The sequence below is a fragment of the Siniperca chuatsi genome, linkage group LG1 (assembly GCF_020085105.1).
Source record: "Siniperca chuatsi isolate FFG_IHB_CAS linkage group LG1, ASM2008510v1, whole genome shotgun sequence".
NCBI classification, from domain to species: Eukaryota; Metazoa; Chordata; class Actinopteri; order Centrarchiformes; family Sinipercidae; genus Siniperca; species Siniperca chuatsi.
Genome location: NC_058042.1, coordinates 18,988,425 through 19,010,371, shown reverse-complemented (window position 1 = coordinate 19,010,371; position 21,947 = coordinate 18,988,425). Strand labels below are relative to the sequence as shown.

Here is a 21,947-nt window from a genome sequence, read left to right as displayed (position 1 = left end):
CATCTCTGTAAATATGCCAATGTTAGCTGAGTGTCTAATTTTTTTATTATTTTTTCCAGGGCCAAATAATAAATTAACCATTAAAATAATAATAAATCAGACAAAGTCAGAACAGGAAAACGCAAATGATACATTAAGCAGCTAAACAGTATTAGAGGATGAAGATTTAAAGAGTGTGACAAACAATATGCATGCTAGGAAATACACAATGTAAACAATTGGCGCAAGCAGTTAAAACACGTCAACATACAGTGGTGTAAAAAGTGTTTGCCCCCTTCCTGATTTTTTTTTTTTTTTTTTTTTTTTTTTTTGCATGTTTGTCGCACTTAAATGTTTCAGATCATCAAACTAATTTAAATATTAGTCAAAGATAACACAAGATCTTTTGGTTTACTTCACTTTGTCAGGCAGGTCCTATTTAAGTGATTTCTTGATTGAGAACAGGTGTGGCAGTAATCAGGCCTGGGTGTGGCTGGAGAAATTGAACTCAGGTGTGATAAACCACAGTTAAGTTATGTTTTAACAGGTGGGGCAATCACTTTTTCACACAGGGCCATGTAGGTTTGGATTTTGTTTCCCCTTAATAACAACAACCTGCATTTTGTGTTTACTTGTGTTATCTTTGACTAATATTTAAATTTGTTTGATGATCTGAAACATTTAAGTGTGACAAACATGCAAAACAATAAGAAATCTGGAAGGGGGCAAACACTTTTTCACACCACTGTATAGCTCCTTTCTTCTGATAAGTTCTGATAATGTTATAATTTCCTTTTACATTTGACATATATGTAAGTTATTTGGACATATATTTGTTTGTATGTTTCTACATATTTACATATTTTGAAGTCATTCTATAGGCTATTTCTTTGATGCACTTTGATATTGTATCTCATGGAAATTTGTATTGTACTAGATTGGTTTTAAATTCTTAAAACTTTGCCTAAAACTCCAATAGACACATACTGCTCCAAATTAACTCTGTTTGTAGTTCTCGCATGCAGCAGGAGGTGGCAGCATTAACCTGCTGTAAAACTGCCTCCACCAGAATGGCAAGGTTTCAATAACTTTCATTGGTATGAACCATAGACTGTATAAAATATGAGCTCAGCAGTACAAGCTGGAAAATACACTCAGTTTAGATTAAGCACATCTTATTGTGTTGATTATAGGTTAAAAAAACAGATTGTATACACAACAGGAATTTAGTTTAGAAGTATTCATCAAAGGCAATAATTTATAATAATGATACTGTAAATCCAGTAAGTACTGTACATTGTTGTATCTAACATGTTATAGTCCCACAAACTAAAATGAGGAAGTACCATTGTACCTCTGTGATTTCCACAAAGACTCCAGCTGTGGCGAACAAAAAGAAAACCTTGAGATATGCAGAAAGAAATGACACCAGCATGCAGAACCTGCCTGACAACCATTAGTTAAACCAGATGTATTAATCTTACATGTTTTCCATCTCAAGCCATCAAAGGATGGCAATGTGACAAACAATGTGAATAAAGAGAAAGGAGAATTCTGATGTACTGAAATCCAGTGTGTTTGCAAAAGGAGGAAGGAAGTTGCAAATGTCATTACTTAAAATAATTTTCCAAAGGAAATGTGTAAAATAAGACATATACAAGTACAAACACAGGACAGGTCACAATGCAGGGGGCACAAGGGATTTATTTACAAGATGTCAAAGTACAGAAACAAAAATTAACAAATGGCTAATATTAGTTACATACAGCCAAATAATAAGAAATACACAGGGGTTAAAAATGTTATACATTATATTGTAAGATCTATGCATGGTAATACAATTCAGGGGATGCAACCCAGCTTCAGGTATATGGTGGTTGGTGCAGAAAACAGGTAGCCTATTGCTTTGCCCTTTTATAACAGCAGTAACAATACCAACATCACCTACAGTCTTTTGACTTGACAGTATCTGTATGTGATTGCCGCTTAGCAACTATAGCATTGACATTTATCTCCTGTGGCATGTTTTTTTTTAAATTCAAAAGTAAAATATGACATTCACTTTACCCATCCTCTTTTGAAATCTCAGTACAACATTTTTCTCTGTTTTCAAGATATTTCTCAGCAGGTTGAGGTATGAAGGTATGGACCTAACTTGTGGTCCAGTCACTAGCTTCACTAAATTTCAGAAAACTATTCATTTGTCCAGAATCACAGAATCTGGTGACGTCCCACTGTGACTGGTTTTGATGGGTTTAATTGTACCAAGATCTCAGGCAGACAGGTGAAGGGATACAGAGGATGGGGCACTGGATTGGTTACTCGTTGGCAGTGACAGAGATGGGGTTGTCATAGGCTGCTCCCTCCAGGTCGTCTACCCGTTTCCTGCGCATCTCTGGAGGAGGTCTTGGTGGTGGATTCTGAGGAGGATTCTTGATGCTCTCTCCAACTGGCTTTCGGATCTCCTTCGTTGGAAGAATGGGCTCCCAGTGTTCACCTCGGATAGCTGCCTAGAAAGCAAGAAGATGACAAGGAATACAAGTCAGTAGTGGTTGGCTAGTGTAAGATCAAGTTAAGCATGCTTGAAATCTATTGTTCAAATCCCAACAACAATAATGGGATGATAACAGTAACAGAGGCCCTTATCCTGTTCACTCACAGTTGTATGCATATTTAGAATAAGATAAAAAGGTGCAGCCTGGAAAGCTTTATAGCTTTGGTTACCACATCTAGTACTGGTGAATAATTCAGGCACACCCCTGACTGGTCAGATTTCATAACTACAGCTACAGGGCCATGTCTCAACAGAGGTACCAGTAATGAAAGAATCTCTTCCTTGTTGCCATTTCCTCGTTTCCGTCAACTGGCCACTTCCTGCCTCATCCAACAACTTAAAGTGTATTTAACCTGCTATACTGGAGATGAATGTGGTAAAAGCTACCAACTTACCACCAGGTAGATGAGGCTGGCAATGCCGAGGCAGACACATCCAAGGACAGTAGCGAGCATGAAGCCTCCAGGTACAGAGATTCTAAGAAAGGCAGAAAGACAGAGAGGGATTTTGAAGTGGAAAGACTATAATGACACCTTGTTAATCTTTTGTTGGAGAGACTGACTGGAATGAGAGGAATGCTGTCTAGCAACGGAAAGTGGCAGATATAGTGAACTCACGCAGCATGTAAAAATGCTCTGACATAATAGTTCCTCGTCAATGGCCCAAAGCCTTTTACACACACAGTGAAGCAGTACTGGCCCCTGAGGGAAAACAAGAGACAGGAGTGAGCAATAAGCTTCACTGGCAATCATCACAGAACTGGTCCATTAAGGCACAGCCAACATGTTGCAAAAAAAACCCAAAATTATATGAAAATTACATCACTTACGTTCTCTCCACACTAGTGCCCTTGGACCTCTTGCTTCTGGGATACTCAAGTAGACACACAAACACCCCAGCAGCACTAGTTATCCGTCAAGGCTGTTTCATTCTTACATAGTTCACTAAGTCACATAATAACTATGAAAGCAAATTTAAATAAACATCTGTGACCCTGAGCAGGTTCAGTAGGTAAAGAAAATGATGCATGGACTGATTGTTTCTGATATTAAAGGAGAATATATGCAGATTATGGTAAGAATGCCAGATGAAAAAACAAAAATGTTTTCACTAATGTAAAACTATCACGATTCATGTATCCAAATGGAAGCAGTCTCGATTGAGACTTATTATATATATGAATTCAAGCCTTAATACAGGCCAGGTTTGAATGTTATCTTGTCAAATCATTGTGCTCAGCCTACTGTGTAATGTACCAAATGTGTTACGCTTACAGAAAGTATTCTGTAGATGCCATCAAGCTCTTGTACAAACAGCAACTATTTTTTGAAACACAGTAAACATGCATGTACTTTGCCACCATAGCACAAAAAAGTAAATACCACTTCTATTTACTCAACTCCCCTATATTTTTTAGTCACCTAAATCACATCTGTGCTTTTAGGCTTGCGATTTATGTAAAGACTTCAGTTTTGGTAAAGACATTTCATATGTATGATAGTAGATCTTTGAAGAGGGACACTGGAAACTGGATGTTGAACATTTTTACAAAGAGACAACTTGAGTGTTGCTTCTTCAGTTTTAGGTTTATGCAAAGTATAAAGGATACACTGCATAAGCAGCAAACTGCCAGCCTCTGAACTGTCCAGCCACCCCCACAATGCCTCCAGTGAGGAGAACTGAAACAAGGAAACAGGAAGATAAAATTTAAACTTATAACAAACAATTTACCTTTTATAACTCCACTCAGAAGCAAGCCCATGGTGAATTGTACATCAACTTGACTGAAATGCAGTTTAATTTCTTATTAAAGCAGGCTATTTACAGTTGATTGAAATTATTTAATGTTATGTATGTTGTAATAAAATCAGTATTATTTAGTAAGTATTTCACTTTTATTACTGCTTTAATTCACTCGATCAACAAACTGGTGAAGGCAGCTAAAAAACAGAATTTCCTGTGAAAATATTGTATTTGAATTAAACTGCAATTTGCAATGCAAATTAATCTGACAATCAATTCTATGAAACTCAGTAAATACCCATTTTTTTTATCTTTAGAAAAACTTGTTATACTCACTGAATCCCGAAGCCAGAGCCTGCTCATTGGCCCACATCGCCCACTCTATTTTCCCCATTGCGTTCACCTAAACTGCCCCTCTGCAAACGGCTGTAACTCTCCAGAGAGCGACTCACGACTTTGATTTTACTACAAGGAAGCAAATGTATTTAGGCTACGAGACGTGAGGTGTGTAGCTGTGCAGGCTTGGGAGGCAGAGCATATTCAGTCGTCATTTCCCAATAGTGCAGATGGGAGAGGAGGGGCTAACTTCTCCCATCACACTCACCAGACAGGTAAAGTAATGATCGGACAGGCAGCTGTAGTTCATGAATTTCATATACAAATCTAGCTAATTGTTGTCCGCCTTCAGGAGGGCAGTACAGCTGATTTAAACGATCAGCTTGTTATCAAGCAGCTTCATAAAGAGTTGATCATTCAAATCAGTTGTGTTAAAGCAGGGAGGGATCTAAAACACGCAAAACGGGTACTCCAGCAGAGGTTTGGGAAACGCTGCTATAAATGAATGATCCTTTTGTTTTCATATTTGACTCATACCTGATTTAAAGCACATTTTGTTAGTGCGTGCTATGCTATTATGTCATTCTGAACATTTCAGCTTTTAAAGTTAGGCACATCGGATTTGAATTTTCTTTAACTTCCTTTGCACATGTTCCTGACAAAAAAAACGTACTGAAGCAAACTTGAATCTGGAAATGCCAAGACACAAAAGAAACAATTATATTGAGTAAAAATATATTTTATTTAATGTTGACATAACTTCAGTCTGAAATGATGTTTTAACAAGATGAAAATGAGAACAATGTGACCACAATTATAACACCCTCCTTACACACACGGACACATTCATAAATTCAAAGCCTCATAGACACAAGCATTTGCTCAGGTCAGAGAGCACAAGGTCTGCTGCAGTGGTGAACTGTATTTATGGTTCTGTGCATTGCTCAAGGTGCATTGCTCAAAGCCTGTAGATACTGAGAAATGTAGAGAGCTATACAAGAGCATACATGGGCGATAAAGAGATGAGGAGAGACACGCCAGTGCAGTTTGATAATTAAAGAAAGACATATTAGCATTACCTAGTTACACACAGTATGACTAATGCAAATTGTTATCTCTGCTGAATTGGCTTCGTTATTGCTCTGTGGAACTTAGTCCGTTTAGGGCTGCAGGGCATCACTCAGTTTTCTTAGGCCACCCATCAGATTCAAGTAGATGCTGAGTGGGATCCTCCACAACACAAGGACCTGGTCCAGCCTTGAATACAAAACAAGAAAAAAATCAAGATCAAGTTCTTTATTTGTCATCATGTCAATGACTTATACCAAAGAACAGACTCATCCACTGTAAGTGTGTCTGTGTGTTAACATCTAAAAACGCATCTAATTTAAAATCTTGTTCTAATAAAATCTAAATAAACAGTGCAGTTTAATAAAACATTCAAAGGTCAAATGCTGGATTAACTCTTTAGTGTAACATCAGTAAAGCAGAGGAACTACTCTATATCACAATATGTGCCACAATTTTCAACTGAAGTAGTGCAACACAATGTTACATAAAAGGAAATGTGGACATAAATCTAAACTCGTCTCACAATCTGACAACTGATATCATCTTTCTACTCTACTGTATATTGTGCAGCCTTAATATAGAGACCCCAAGATATATAAATCAAAAACAACATTAATTTTCAGTTGCTGTTTAAAGTAAACTCATAATAGAACTGAGCTACAGTGTGATTACATTTATGTGTGTGTGTGTGTGTGTGTGTGTGTGTGTATACCTTGGTACTAATAACGTAGCTTATTCCCTTTGGCATGGGCTCTAGACCAATAGCCTGTTTCAGCTCCTCAGGAAGATCGGTACAGTTAACTGGAAGACCCTTAATAAACCTGCAGAGGAGGAAGAAACATTCAATGACTAATTTCAAAGAGGCTGAAAGCAAACACACCTTAACAGCCAGTGTAAAACAGCTTATTTGGAGCCCCAAAACACCCATCTATCATTGTATATTTGTATATAAATAATACTTTTAGATGAATGAATTAGTTTGTATGTAAGGTAGGACTATGCACTAAACCTAAGTGCGTCTGGTAACTGTGAACTCACTGTCCTCCGTTAGTCTCTGGGGGGAAGAAATGCTGAACCACCTGAACAAACTCAGGAACATGCTGCTGTAGAGTGAAAATCACAGCGTTGGGTCCTGCATCAAATGTGTAGGCCAACTAGACGGAAACAAACAGACTGTGAATGTCATATAAAGAGGGATAGTTTTTTTCTGTTCCCCAGTTTGAAAACCACCCCACAAGTTTCACATCTTCATTACACCATCTCAGAAATTCAGCTGCATGAACTGAGGCAAATGTCACACTAAACAGGACACACACACTTAATAGCAGTGATACAAAAGTAAGGAGTCTACAGTTATACATACTGGATGGAGTACATTATTATAAGACATACACACGGATCTCAAGAGCTTTTAAAGTACATTTATAGTTTACATGTTTTAGCTCCATTAACTACAAATCATATACTGTATAACTGAGCATTTTCCAAGACATTTCACAATTGTTTTACTTTCTTTTAGTGTCAGAGTCGTATTACACCAAGATGACTACTACATAGATACATTTCTGCTCTTTCTCAGAAACAGAAGTTTGCAGTTGCTCACCCTTGTCTCCCCGTAGTAGCTGTTATACCGATGCACCAAAGTGATAACCTGTTGAGACACACTGCTGAGGTAGAAGATAGGAGGGTATGTGTCAAGGCAGGTGGCATGGAACTGGTTACTGTCCTTCATCGTTAGTTCAGCAAATGCAGCAAAGTTCTTTCTTCGCACCGCTTCAATCATCTCTACCATCCGGCCTGGGGCGACAGACTCAGCCCGGTGCTACACACACACACACACACACACACACACACACAAGATTAACATAGATCCACTTGTGAGTAACAATAAGCTTTAATGTCTAAATGAACATAATCTTCACTTTTAACAGTATTGACAGTAATTTTAGTACACTGAATAATATAAGTTTGAGGCTGAACACAGTACCTTTAAGAGACAGCTTGTTTGTACACTGGTTTGCATCCCAGAGGTGCTGCCCACTGGCTTCCTCTCAGCACTGGCCTGTGACAAAGTCCATTAATTAAGCCTGATATATGTAACTTTTTACTATTTTCAATTCAAAGGGTGCATTTTGTGCACTAGTCCAGGCGCTTGTTCTACATGTTACACAAGAGATTTAGAGTCATCTAAAAAAGTAAGAAATCAAGCATGTGACTTGAACAATAGAGCACAAATGTGCCAAGACATAACTGACTCGCATCGTTCTTTCAGTCTCATTTTGTCACTTTCAGTCTCAAACACACACAAATTGACCTACCACTAGTACAAGGATTCTGAGCTCAGGCCAATGAGTCTCTGGCTCCACCTGCTGGGCTAGACTGTCCTTGCCATCATCTTTCTGTCCCATTATCCACTGGACAAACCCTCCATACATACTCCGGCATGCGCTGCCTGAGCCTTGCCGAGCAATCCCAGACAACTCCCCCTCTACGCCAAACACCCGGGCCAGAGTGTAAACTGCAAGAGCAGAGGAGACTGGGTAAAAAGATGTATCAAATAAGAGATAGACACTGCAGCATATTAAAGAATGGGCACACACAGGCAACATAATATAGTTTGAACTTTTCTTATTCTATGCTGAAAACCAGCTGTTGAGCTTTCAATCAAATGAGTACTCTAGTGTCATTAGTGTTATTTCAGTCATGCATTGAAACAGAGCTACACACACACACACACACACACACACACACACACACACACAAACTCACCTAGACAAGCGAATCCAGCAGCTGAGGAGGCGAGCCCGGCAGCAGTGGGGAAGTTATTAACAGAGCAGATGTGGACCTTGTGAGACAAACCAGTCGAATCCAAACCGGAGTCCCCGTCATTACGTCTCTTCCTTGCTAATCGTCGAACTAAACACAAAACACAGAAAAATTACATAATGGCCTGCACTCTCTCTAACTCCCTCTAAGAGAAAAAATAAAACAGACAGGACTCACTCTCTCTAAGACAGGACTGTAGTCTTGGATGAGTTATGTCCTCCTCTTTGCCATTGAGCCATATTTGATCTTCCTGAAATGATCTGCTGGATGCAACTGTTGTGGTTGTTTTCAGCTTAACAGAAGGAGGAAGATAAAACAGATCTATATCGAATTGTACCTATCTTATCACTTATACAATGCCAGATCTGAAAACTTTAACCTCAAGATACCTGCACATCATATATGATACCATTTATGTTACCCATCATCCAGGCACAATTCAATGGCAAGATCAATATTTCGTATAATTGCTATCATGTACTTGCAATGTTTCCATTAAATTTTACAACAACCATGTCACACAAATGTTGACACTATATTCTAATGCCAGCTTTGCTACAAAGTTTGTCAGTACATAGTTTTGTCAGACTCACAAGTTCACACAAGTGAATATAAATATTTCAAGACTGACCAGTAAACACAAACATGCTATGCCAAGCATAACTGACTTAGCCTCTTTCTACACTTTTATTTATGGAGTCTTTATATGAGGGCAGGAAAACACAGCTTTAGCTCACTGGAGCAGCCCTGCACAGGAGCAACAACACTTTGAAAAACACAATGAGAAACCTGACTGTTTTCCTACAGATACAAGATTCATAGTCTGACTGATGAGAATATTGTTTACTTAAATACCTGGTCTTGATGCAATGTGACGCTCAGAGATGAGTTAATGGGTAGAATTAATTCTTCATTTCTCTTCCCCCCTGAAAATTAAGTTTTATACACAGTGCATAACTCAGGTATTATCAGATTGATCGACACTAGATCCACCCCTTTAAATGCCCAGTATTCGATGAGACATGATACACAAGTCACCATATAAGAAACACACGTGTTGGCAATTAGACAGGATTTAACGTTGGTTTACTTTGCGTCCTCGAGGCTAAACATAAGTCGAGGTGATACTTACAGTATTTGATGACAGCTATATTCACAGGAGCGGTGCACGTAACTATGTGTGGCTTGTCCATACTTTCCTCAAGCATAGCTGTATATGTAAACCGATGTTTGTATTGAAAAAAACTGTACCTGAATAATCTGAAACACACTGTACAAGGATCCTCTCGTGTTTAGCAGTTACAGTTTAGCTAACACTGTTCAACCTTACGTTTCCTCGAAGTCTCTCTGGATTGGCTGGTGTTGAACATGTGGCTAACTCCGCCACCAATCAGAGTCGAGCCGTTTTGATTAAGCAGTCGGAATAGCCAATGAGAGATCATCTGACCACGGTCATGCGAAAATGGGGCAAGGAGAGAGACCATCCCACACCCGAGCAGGTAGGGTTCATTCAAGTCTACACGAAATGTATATGGATTTGAAATCCACTGACAGCCTAGGTAAAGTAAATGATGATCGTGAAATTTAAATAAAAATGACTGACTGTAAATAATGTAACTGTATATCGAAAGCTGCAGTAAGATGTTCAATTCAGTGTGATAGTGTTGGAAAGTAGTACAAGTTGAGTTAATTATACTTGAGTATTTCCATTCTATACTACCTATTACTTCAACTCCACTACATTTCAGAGACAAATTGTACTTTTTGCTCCACTACAATCATTTCACAGCCATACTAGTTATTCACAACACATTTGATGACCTTATGAACATGCATTGCTCTACATTAAACTACCAAGCAGTATGTAGTTAAAATTAGCCTGACCAACTACAGCATTAAAATGCTGCATAATGCATTAGTATAAATAATTTAATAATTTAATTTAGTCATTCTGCCTGCACAATGAGTCTACTTTTGATATTTTAAGTACATGTTGTGGATAGTACCCAGGTACTTTTACTCTATAAAAATGTAGGACTTTTGCCATGGAGCATTTTTGTACTGTGGTATTGTTAGTTTTACTTAAATAAAGGATCTGAAAACTCCTTCCACCAATGGTGATAAGGTAACCGTTTAGCCAACTACAGTAGTAACTCCTTTTCTTGTAGAATTAGAAGTCTCTCCTCTTCCACTTGGCAGCACAGGAAAATAAAAGTGCAAAGCAATGATAAAGTTCAGAATATAAAAGTTGATAAAAGAATTCCTAAGTTGTAAAAATGAATGCCGTCTGTAAAGCTCTGCTAACTGCAGCTAACTAATTCAAGGCAACGCAACAGTTATAAAAGTATTTCCTTTGGTTATTCAACTGTGGCTCGTTACTATATGTTGATTGTGGAAACAAAGCTTGCTTATTAGCGTTATTGCACTTGACACAGAGCATTTCCTACAGATAGAAAATAAAATCACATTTCTCCTTCATGCTTTTTATTTTAAAAGTAGTTGGATACATTTGGGAATCTGTTAACTCAAAATTTGAAATTGTTGATTCAGCAAAGAGTCAATCATCCATAAAGAAACAGTAAGTCAACTATTTTTCTATGGCGGTGAGGATACTATGTGATGCTGCTGCAAAGGTTTACTGTTCTTGCGTTGAGCATAGCCACAACCGTGATAATTGTGTGCCTTGACCCAATGGAACATAAGTCATGTAAAAACCCAAAATGGAAACCTTTTCAAAAAGGTTTTCAAAACACTCATTCATATTATTGATCATTTTAGAAATGGTTCACTAGAAAAACAAACATTTAAGGCTTTTTGAAATGTTTATGTAAACCTTTAAGATACATGTTTCAGCAAAAAGAAAAATACCCAAGTACACCATCCAAAGCTAATGGAATGCTGTCCCTGAATGTATTGTATTCACAGAAGAGTCTAAATAAAATGCAGAAGTACATTTCGCATTTTATCTAGCTTCTTGTGATTGAAGAACAGAAATCAACCCTGGTGAAAATAAAGGGGAAAAAAAGTAACTCTGAGAGGACTGGAGGAGTCAAACAGGGCCATGAGCTGTCAGGGGTACAACACAAGCAGTGCAAATTTGCAGCAACTTGATTAAAAAGAGAGCGCAAAAGAACGCTTTAATTGACACTGTGTGTGTTCCACCCCCACCACTTATGCCACAGTATCAACTTTACTTTGTTGTTCTTCCCTCTTGGTATGTAGTTTCCAGAGACACACGGAAGCTAGTGTAGCATCCCAGGATTCAGCTAGTCAAAGATGCTATGACAGTCCCAGTAAATTATATCTTCTCCAGATTTCTTGGCTCATTCCAGGGCTCCCGTTTAAAGTTAGTAATCATCTTCATCATCTGAGTCCATCACCTTCTGTCTGTTGAACTGACAAGTACAGAGTATAAATGATGTAAGACAAGTGGCTGATAATGAATCAAACATAGGTGACATTTCAGTGGAACTTACTTTGACAGTTGTCTTCTTATCCGTTTGCTGACTGACCTTTTCTAGAATCTCGATCAAGCCTGACTCCGAAATCTGACAAAAGAGAAAATCCATTAATTGCACTGCAGGCCCGTGGATGAATATCAACAACGTTAGTGCTTCAAGCATCTAAGGTAATTTTCTTACCTTTCCTCCTAACTTTCCAAAACGAGCCATTTGAATGAGATAGTTTTCAACTGCATTGGCCTTCTCCGGCTTCACCAAAGCAAGATTGCTCACTGAAAAAAGAAAATTATTATTTTCACGTGTGTGGTATCTATAGGTATACATCACAACCTATTCATCACACAGCGTAGTTTCAATGGAGCACTAAACAGTTTTTTCAAAACCTTACGTTTCTTAGATAAATCCTGTATGACACTTTCATTAGTGAAGTGAGTGAATAGACACCACTCATAAGGTGTGTTACAAAATGTTGTCGTGATTATTTTCTACAGCATTCAAAATGCTGGCATGCCAGTGGTGACTTGGCTATATACAGTGTTAATTCTACTGCTTATAAGAGTTTACAATGTCATAATGTTTACAAATCATCATTTGGAATATTTAAAATCTGATTTTCACACAAATTTTTTGCATTACTGTTTTTCATCAATTTTTAATATGCCAAATAAATATATATTTTAAATAGTATGTTTTGGTTCTACAAGACCATGATCAATTAAGGGATCCCTTTCAATAGGCTAAACAACAAATCTGAGAGCACACTTACATCTGGCACGGGCAGACTGGTCGAGAACTTGAGCTAATATAGAGTTCCTCATGTCTGTTTCTCTGTGAATAAAAAATAACATAACATAATAATATTACCACATCAGCACCACTGTTTGGATCTATGACTGAGACCAGTAAAAAGAAAACAGAAAAAAACATTTATTAAACTGCCAAGCCATCAGAACACCAGCTTGGTCCCACTGCTACACTGAGGTTTAATATTGTTAGTTCGTAACATTTTTACTAGTTAGATAATTTGTCGCACATATGTTCTTTAATTTAAAGTCTATTATAAGTAAATGTAATCACTATACGGTTATACTTTTAAATGAATTACATCCTACCTTTGTTTGGCCTCCTCTCCTTGCTGGTTATTTGAAGAATCCTGAAAGAATATGTAAGACAGCACCTCACATACAAGTTGTATTTCTGCATTCAATTATATGGAGGACGTATAACTTAATAAGGAAAAGGATTTCATACCAGTCAATATTCCCTTAGCTTTGGTAATGGCCTCACAAACTAGCTTAATAACTGTCAAAAAGAGTTTCCCCATGCTTCTTTTGATAAAAGTTCAGTTTGAATATTTGATTACGTTTTAAGTTCGTTTCAAACTAGAACGTAATGATTGTAATCGTAAAGAAAGACCTGTTGAAATTTGATGAAAGACCAGAATCTACAGTGCGCCGACATCGAGGCAACAGGAAAAGATGTTCATGTGAGACACTAACCATGAGGACCAGGTCGTACAGGTTCAAGACAATGAGTACAGTTGGAGCCAAGAGACATGTCTAAACTCATGTTATATCACCAACATCTACCTACTTCACTAGTTCATTAGCTATATCTTAATGTCTATATAGGTGTGTAAGCTATATCTCAATCTTGATGGATATCATAATGAACAGTATTGTTTTTCTGTTTTACCTTTTCATCCTTTATGTTTGCACCTTGAACAATGTCCTACAATTGTTACCTTTTATGATGTGATTTATTTGGGTGTTTTTGATACCCTCTATGGTGTCTGCTTCCTGAAAAAGTTTAGGCTCTTCATTTTATTAAATTTTGTAGTTTTTAGTTCCTATTTTCTAATATTTCTTAAGTCAGACATTGAATGTCTGTCTCCATCTGGATAAAGATTGGTGGATTGTACAAACAGCAGGGACAACAACGGAAATAAGTCAAGGAAATTCCCTGAAAAATCTCTTTACAAATATTGCAGCAAAAACTGATTTTAAGTCTGTGGAAATTTCTGGTTTGGTTCAAGAAACCTGAAGAAAGGAAGGGATCAAAAGCCCTGAGCACTAAAGCAAAACCAATACTGGATTGTTGAGGCTGCCAATATTTGAGAGTTTACAAAATCCTATAATACATGATTTAATATTAGTTTTAATATAAGTGTAGAATATAAAAAAACACTTTTTTATAAAGGATCCCTTAAATTTAGTCATTAAGAACTGTACTGAGATGTACTACTGGGTTTGACTCTTTAAATTTGAAAAATAAACTTGGCAGTACCCCCTGGAGGGTAAACTATGTAATGGTGACACTGTTTCCAAATGACCTCAAATATATCGTTGGCCTTTCCGTACTACAATGTCTTGTTACTTATCTGCCAATATCTATGCCGATGCCAATTTAAGCTAATACCGGCCAATTAAGGATAATACAGGCTCTGCTCAGCAGTGTATTGTGTAAGATTTTGGTCCAGTAACACACCAACTAACAGTGTGTTGAAATATTTAAAACCTGACAGCACTGATTGAAATCTGCTTCAAGAAAGCCAGATTTTCACATTTTGTTCATAAATATAAATCATAGTTTTGTCATAGTAAAAATATATATTACTTACTGTCATATAACAGAGTAGTTACCTTTTGCTGTTTGATAATTTCATTTCGTTTCAGTTCATTATGCAGTAAAGAAACACTTGTGATCATGAAACGTTCAAACAGAAAACTAACGTTAACTGATAATCTAATAAAATACTCAACCCCAACTAAGGTCACCAGTCTACTGTCTACTTGTGACTGTGGCCAAAAACACTCTTAAAATAGATACATACATTTAAATAACTCGCTGCTCAATTTTGCTCAGCCAGCATAACGTTGTCATTGTCAGAGGGGTGTGCGATGTCTAATCGATACGGAGGAACAAAGCTAGCAGTGCCAGTGAGATGATGATGGCTATTACAGTGATTTATCTCGCTAACTACCGAGTTAATTACAGTTCATTTACATTGAGCATGACTCTCATAAGTGAGCTATGTCTATACCCGGAGTGACAGTTAAACCAGTTGAGTTGTGGTGACTGGTTTAGCTACACTAGCTAACGTTAGCAGCATACTGAACTCAGCATCTCCTTACAAGGAGGGCGCAAACACGTTTCCCAGCTCATGTTTTGTCCTTACCCCGTGTTTTGCCTGTAGTTCCGCCATTCTTTGCCGTCTAATTGCTTCTAATTCGTCGTCTGCCATGGTTTAAGAAAGTAATATAGACCTAGAAGACTGAAAAAGGGATGAGGTAACGTATTATTATAATGCAATCTAAACTCCCATCAGAGGCAAGCAACGAGGCCCTACCTAGCTCAGGGGAGTGTAATCAACATCGAAAAAACAGATCCAACACTCAGGGTAAAGCAATCGAGCACAGACGAAGGATCACATAAGAAAATGAAGTTGTGAGTGTACTCTTACTGGACAGAAGATTTATGAATTTGTGAAAATATATAAAATAAATGGTTATTATATTTCAGCTATATGATTTATCCCTGAAAAATTATTATTATTGACCGTTGCTGTTGACGATGGGGATGACCTCAAGTGTCACTAGAATTGACAGGGTTTTGTAGGGTCTTCTTTTTGAGTACATATAATTTATTAAATGGTATTTATAGAAAATGTGAATGTTAGTCAGTTTCATTTAGTATAACATAGTACAGAAAAGGTGCTGATGTTTTGAAAAAAGATTAGCACATGGATTCACATGCATGTTTACAAAAGAGAAACCCATTTGACAATAAACACCTTATTTTATTTAATGTTTAATTGCAAAAAAAAAGTTATATTGATTATAACATCATTATTCAAATGGAGGAATGGAGCATTGTGTCTTTTCGATGGGCGTGACAGTTCAGCTGGTGCTGAGATGAATGTTCTTGGTGGAGTTGCCTCCGCCTGATAGATGGAGGTAGCTTCATCACGCTTGATCTCTAGCTCCCTCTGTACGTACTAAAAGAGAAACGACTCAGGAGCAGAGGAACATGGTACTTTTGGCTAGGATCATTTATAGTGAAGGCAATCTGCAACAAAACAACATGAAAGAGATCAACGATCACAGTTAAGACTGAGTGTCAAGAGTATTTGCATATAACGGGTTAAATGAGGATACAAATTCACTGATCTAGTTACAAAAATATGGCAAAACCACGAGCAAGTAAAGCAGCAGTGCACCTGAGGATGGCAGCTGAGGATGTTAACATGTCAACACATAACATTTTAAGCCTTTGCTTACCTCAACATATGGGTAAAAGCAGGTCTCTCCCATATTCTCCCAGTATTTAGCAGTCTCAAAATGCATTTTATACACACCAGATGTAAACATTTGTTTTGTGATAAGTCCTGGGCAGCGTCCATCATCATTAGTGGTCCTGTTGAGACAAAATGTGATTGAAGACCTTACATTATCCAGTAGTAATATTTGAGATTTTCCTGTGATTGTATTTTGTGACTATGTGTGCGGCATTTTGCATATGGTTGTTGTCCTCAGGTTTTTACCCAGTGGTTATCAGGCTCCAGGCATTAGTGGAAGGGTCTTGTCGATAGAGGCTGAGGGCGATGTTTGAACCAGGGACACCCATTGCAGTGTTCAGCACATGGGTGGTGAGAGGACTAGGTGAGCCTGCCATTGCTGTGATCTACAAAACAAGAAAGTAAGACTTTAAATTGATCAGCTTAAATCTGAAGCAATCACATTAGACCACCACAACATAAAAAAATCCACACATACTTGTGACTACTGGCAAAAACTTATATTGATACATCCCCACATTGAGCTCACATGATTTCTGATTATCTATGGCAGTTTAAGATAAACACTTTAACATTCCATCTTGAATTTATAAGACAGCTGTATCAAAGTTTTCAAACAGTCACAATGCGATTTCAGCTTCCTCCACCATCATTAATGAAAAGTTAATTAGTTAGAGAAAATTCAAATATGGAGAAAAAGAATATATTGAAACAATGCATGTATTTGGGAATGCAAAGTGAAAATTGTGCTTCAGAACATCATAGAAAATAATGCCAATTTCTTTTTTATGCAGATTTGTAGTTTTGTCATCTATCAAAATCTGAAATATTGAAAAAAAAAACAAGTTGAATATGGAAGTTGTAATTTATTACGTATAAATCCTTAGTATAATTGAATCATTGGGCATGTAATTAACTCTACTAGCCTCTGCTAGTCAATACTAATAATAACATCTGACTGTAAAATGTTTGTAAATAGAAAACCTGGATATAGGATTTTCCATGTATGTTTTATGTTTGAACAACTATTAAATCAAATGGTTTGTTATTTCAGAAACTAGACTATTGACTGCTCCTGTTGTAGCTTCTCTCACTTCTCACAAAATATCTCCTCAGGCACAGAGTTCATGTGGTTGCTATAAAATATGGTACAACATATTGAATATATACTATATCACTTCACATAACCTGTTTAAATAAAAAATCTTCTGTTTTATTATATATGTATTATAGGTTTTGTACTTACCTTATTGTCAGGCAAAATGTGACCCTTGAGTTGCTGCAGCCTGTAAGCACTCATGTGCACTGAGGAATAAAATCCAAACTGGGTCAGCAGTTTTAATCAAAAAATGCAATTTTATGGTTTATTTAACAGCATCAGATTTTTGTCACATTATCGTCATGCAGTTGTGCACACTGTCCTATTCAGTATGACATTCAGCACACATGTGCTTATCTTTTTGTCAACAGAAGACTGGTTGTGCAAGAGCTCCTTTTGTCACACTTTGAACTTAGTGGAAATGGATGATCAAAGTAGACGGCTCAGAGGCCAAAGCAGATGAGCTCAACTAATGGAATTAAAAGGAACAGAGTCTTGTTCTATTTGACACTGACACTGGTATGTTTGATTGCTGGTTTAATGAACCCTAAATACACAACCTACAACTTCCTAGTTGAACTCCATAAATTAATCCACTTACACACATGTGCTGTGATACTTCCTCCACAAATCTCTCATTATAATGAAATTCAAACCTGAGAGTCCAATGCAGTATTTTCAAATATGAGGGATCTTTTGTAGCTAAATCTTGACAACAACATCTGTAAGCAAATGTAACACGGTGACTCTTACAACAGACGGTCTAATGCAGGGCTATTCAATTACACATTCAATTGGACCAGATTTTAAAACCAGGAAATGTAGATGGGCCAGACATTTATTTAAAACGTTTTTTGTTTGTCTTTGGTAATGACAAATTTTAAACAAATGCAAATTAATGTAATAGATAAAGATAGCAGGTGTTTGGAGATGGCGGTAAAATAAACAAATACTTGCCAGTCCAGGCAGATTTAAACTGACGGGTTTATTGTAAAATTTATGTTTCAGGGTTGACAGAGACATATTTTCAGTAGAGCACTTCCCTACTTGTGACTGTCGATAGCCAGATGTTTTAAAAAGCTACTAAGCGTGGTCGGAACTCACCTGAGAAAACGTTGATTTGTGAAAGATATGATTGGCGGTGTCGCTACATCCGTAAACATCCCGCCCGATCGGTACTGCGCATGTGCAACTCTCAACAGAAACGAAGAGGAACAGAGATCGCTCACTCGTTAGCTACTTCCATACACTATATATGTAGTTTACTTATTTTGTCATATGGCAGATTTATGTATGCTGGGCCACTCGGAGGTTGCTTCTGGGATTGAATAGGCCTGGTCTAATGGCTTTCTTCTTTGAAAGCACTGCTTGTATTTCCGATCCCAAGCAGCTAATGTGCACTGCTTATCATATTATGAGGAATAATTATAAAAACTTTGAGCATGACAGAAAATTATCTGGCAGAATGTCCTAATCAAGCAACTTAAACCTCCCGTGTTTAGATTGTTGTTCTCTTTGTTTATTAATCAGTCATTAATTGTTATTGATGAGAGAAAAAAGAGTCAATTCAGGCCATGATGCATAGGGATTACCTCATGCTAAAATGAGACTGTAGTAGTATTTTGTAGTTTTTCTTGTTAGATACAACTGTCAAAAAAGTCTGAGACAAGAACTATAAGACAGTTCTGTGGTAAATGTTCTAAACAGAAGGTCCATTTACTAAGCTATTCCCGGAGCTTTCTACCATATCACATGGCCTTTATCAGCATATGGAATTTGCTCAGGACAGTTTGTCATCAATAAATAAATTGGCCTCAAGAATGAATATTAATTATTCCAAACTACATTTCCTGATGCAATTTGACACAGGTCCTGTTTTTATCAAATATTTTTCCAGTTAGTTAATTATTTGAAAACTTAATATCATTTCCTATTTTCTCTTTTGATTCAATATTAAGCCAAAAAGAAGTCATAAACATTTTAAAGGGACAGTTCACCCCAAAATCAAACATGCATATTTTTCCCATTACCTGTAGTGCTATTTATCCATCTAGATTGTTTTGGTGTGAGTTGAAGAGTTTGGACAAACAGCACTACAGGTAAGAGGAAAAATATGTATTTTTGATTTGGGGGTGAACTGTCCCTTTAAACTCTGCACATAATCCCTTTTCATTTTAAGCAAAACCCAAATATTGTTGCATAATATTATAGACCATTTTCTCCCTGCGTAGCCTTAGTATCTCAGTTATTAAGTCTGTCAATCCTTCTCTTCCTCTTCCATTTGTCTTTCTCAGGCTAAGATGGCTTTTCAGAGAAACAGCTGGTGGTGGAGAGGCTGCACGGCAATTGGAATTTTTTCAGACTTGTGTAAAATGTGGCTGATTTTGTTTCACTGTGAGTCAGCAGGATACCATGTGCTGCTGAAGACAGCAACAGGTTGGGATGACTGTTCTAAAATCTTTTCTTTTTCTGTAAATAACTGTATCTCTTGATCTGTTTTTGACCTGGCTACCATGTTGTTGTTACAGGAGTTTAGATTTTGGAGTCCCATCAGCAGAGGACAACTTGCTGTGGGTGTAAACTTTTGCAGTCTGAGTCTTGGCAGTATCCTCCATAACCAGGCACACAGCAGTCCTCAAAGCAACACACACAGTATGGATGATACTTCCCACAGTTTTGCCTGAGGGTTAGACTAACCTTTGGTCAAACCATCCATGTACTGAAGAGACAAGTGATCACATGATCTGACTCCCAGAAAGCAAGGTGATATTTATCAATATCAGCTTTCCTCTGTTCTGTACGGACTATGGTATGGACTCAAATATTGTATGATTTATACACTTCAGATTAGTTGCATACTGTAAGTGGTCCAGTTTTGAAACAGTACCTGGACTTTCAACAGTTTCATGATTTCATGATTGAACAATTAAAGATAACCATGGATTCCACCCCCCCAAAAAAGTTTGTTCCTCTTTCAGAATAAAAACACACTCCCACATACTGCATTTATACTCAATATCAAAATACTTTTACTACCGTGACGATGAGTATTTCCACTTGGCTTATCTTAAGAATGCAAACAAAAACATGTAACACCATAGGAATTTTCATCAACATCATTGTTTTCTTTAAAAAACATATGAGAAGTCCTAAAGCAAGATTAAAATCAGACAGTTCAACAATTACAGTAAAGTTTATAGTAATACACAATATTACACACTGACCTGGGCTTTTGCACATCTCAAAGTGCCAAATACATGGTGGAAGAGAGCTGTAATATTCCTCTAATACCCTTAAAGAAGAGAAAACACTTGTAGTTCTGAAAGATGTGACATAACAAGGTCATTTGTATAACATTTGTTTCAGAGTCACACTCAGAGAAGTAGCATACTGATACAAGCAGAAAACAACCTGTTTCTCTCCTGAATAATCAGTGTGACTATTCAGTCTCTTAAGGATTACTGTGATTTACTCTGAATAGCTAAATTCTGATATCTTAGACGTATGTAATAATGAGAAAAAGCAAGTTGAGCGTCAACAAATAGCCCTCTTGAAAGATCAAATTTGAGAGTTTAGATTTCTTTTGCTTTTACAAGTCAAAATACTTTGAGATCCACATAGGGATTTTCATTTTACAGTACATGCACACAATATTCCAGTTATACCCTTTAGCTCAAAAAGATAATATTTAAGTAAGCCGTTTACATGGTTTATAACCGTGATGCTTCATTAATATTCCTGGTTCTATATTGTTTGTTCCTGATCTAATTGAAAGTCCTTCATAAACAGAAACTCATTAATTCTAAAAGAGAAGAGTTAACGCTTTAATTTTCCTTTAATGTTGCATCCCTTTGCTGTTTCTTTCTTGGAAGAAATTGGCAAAGCAGCAGAAACATTGTAGTACCTCTATCAAAACCCCTGTGACTACACATACATTATTACTGTATGTACAGTCCGATACTGCATATCCCACCTTTTTAAGAAGCTTTTAATTTGAATAAGATAAACTGGTAAGCCAGTTACATAATGTTTTAATCATAGAACTCTATTGTTTCATTTGGATTAATACCGCAATATTTGGATTAATACTGGAATATTAGTGTTCGTGCAAACCCACTGCTTAGGCAGGATTATAAAAAGTTTAATTCACCACCTTGCTTCCAGGTGTCCTTTATAATTACTCTCTGGATAAGATCCCTCTCTCCCTCTCACTCTCTCAGTCCGACATAACAAATTCTTCTCAATCACATGTGCATGTAGGCTACTTGGGGTGTATATGTCACCTGCGTCAGTGTTTTTGTTTTACTTCAGTGTGTGGTCACAGAAACCGAGCTGCTGTGATACAATTAAATGTATTGTGTCTGATATGTGCACCCCGTTGGAGGGGAGCTGAGCCTCTGATATGAGTATTTGCTTGGTGGTTGTTGTTCTCTTCTTCCATGTTTGGCACTTAATCCTCCATCTTCTCATTTTCCTCCCTCATATTTCCTCCTCAGGGTCAGAGCTGTGGTTGCTCATCTGTGACACAGACAGACAGACAGATGTGAGAGAACAAACAAAGAGACATTTCATTATACTGCG

General features: G+C 37.2%; 5 protein-coding genes and 1 long non-coding RNA gene across 15 annotated transcripts in view; 1 reads left to right on the top strand and 5 right to left on the bottom strand.

Annotated features, from left to right (window-relative positions):
- Positions 1 to 1,665: 1,665 nt before the first annotated feature.
- LOC122882297 (cytochrome b-245 light chain) lies at positions 1,666 to 4,782 on the bottom strand. Its single transcript, XM_044209547.1, has 6 exons — positions 4,613 to 4,782; positions 4,143 to 4,212; positions 3,363 to 3,437; positions 3,151 to 3,234; positions 2,929 to 3,010; positions 1,666 to 2,489 (listed from the first exon to the last, which is right to left on the bottom strand). Exons 1-6 carry the CDS (start codon positions 4,668 to 4,670, stop codon positions 2,298 to 2,300), a joined length of 561 nt encoding a protein of 186 aa, XP_044065482.1. The 5' UTR covers positions 4,671 to 4,782; the 3' UTR covers positions 1,666 to 2,297.
- LOC122882314 lies at positions 2,402 to 20,735 on the top strand. 6 transcript variants are annotated; one of them, XR_006379338.1, is made up of 3 exons: positions 2,402 to 2,520; positions 19,661 to 19,802; positions 19,895 to 20,735. It is a non-coding gene; the product is annotated as an uncharacterized LOC122882314 (long non-coding RNA). The 6 variants fall into 6 exon arrangements; XR_006379333.1 differs by lacking the exon at positions 2,402 to 2,520 and adding an exon at positions 9,871 to 10,008; XR_006379337.1 differs by lacking the exon at positions 2,402 to 2,520 and adding an exon at positions 12,031 to 12,137.
- Positions 5,336 to 9,821, bottom strand: mvda (mevalonate (diphospho) decarboxylase a). 4 transcript variants are annotated; one of them, XM_044209488.1, is made up of 10 exons: positions 9,642 to 9,821; positions 9,365 to 9,435; positions 8,687 to 8,801; positions 8,453 to 8,599; positions 8,002 to 8,219; positions 7,671 to 7,745; positions 7,287 to 7,505; positions 6,722 to 6,837; positions 6,396 to 6,504; positions 5,336 to 5,869 (listed from the first exon to the last, which is right to left on the bottom strand). In XM_044209488.1, exons 1-10 carry the CDS (start codon positions 9,715 to 9,717, stop codon positions 5,789 to 5,791), a joined length of 1,227 nt encoding a protein of 408 aa, XP_044065423.1. In that variant the 5' UTR covers positions 9,718 to 9,821; the 3' UTR covers positions 5,336 to 5,788. The 4 variants fall into 4 exon arrangements, with proteins under 4 accessions (XP_044065423.1, XP_044065431.1, XP_044065439.1 ...); XM_044209496.1 differs by having other exon boundaries at positions 8,002 to 8,201; positions 9,642 to 9,776; XM_044209512.1 differs by lacking the exon at positions 5,336 to 5,869 and having other exon boundaries at positions 6,413 to 6,504; positions 6,763 to 6,837; positions 9,642 to 9,776.
- On the bottom strand, positions 10,977 to 15,352 carry pdcd5 (programmed cell death 5). Its single transcript, XM_044209574.1, has 6 exons — positions 15,149 to 15,352; positions 13,083 to 13,123; positions 12,737 to 12,798; positions 12,151 to 12,242; positions 11,986 to 12,057; positions 10,977 to 11,904 (listed from the first exon to the last, which is right to left on the bottom strand). Exons 1-6 carry the CDS (start codon positions 15,212 to 15,214, stop codon positions 11,857 to 11,859), a joined length of 381 nt encoding a protein of 126 aa, XP_044065509.1. The 5' UTR covers positions 15,215 to 15,352; the 3' UTR covers positions 10,977 to 11,856.
- uraha (urate (5-hydroxyiso-) hydrolase a) lies at positions 15,749 to 18,529 on the bottom strand. The gene is made up of 5 exons (XM_044209559.1): positions 18,471 to 18,529; positions 17,514 to 17,572; positions 16,514 to 16,653; positions 16,251 to 16,386; positions 15,749 to 16,038 (listed from the first exon to the last, which is right to left on the bottom strand). Exons 2-5 carry the CDS (start codon positions 17,565 to 17,567, stop codon positions 15,949 to 15,951), a joined length of 420 nt encoding a protein of 139 aa, XP_044065494.1. The 5' UTR covers positions 17,568 to 17,572; positions 18,471 to 18,529; the 3' UTR covers positions 15,749 to 15,948.
- The window catches only part of si:dkey-234i14.2 (heterogeneous nuclear ribonucleoproteins C1/C2), a 32,883-nt gene continuing 31,303 nt past the window's right edge, over positions 20,368 to 21,947 (bottom strand). For both annotated transcript variants that reach the window (XM_044209524.1, XM_044209534.1), the window contains one exon: positions 20,368 to 21,884. In XM_044209524.1, coding sequence (XP_044065459.1) covers positions 21,846 to 21,884 — 39 coding nt within the window. In that variant the 3' untranslated portion in view covers positions 20,368 to 21,845. The remainder of the gene's footprint in view (positions 21,885 to 21,947) is intronic.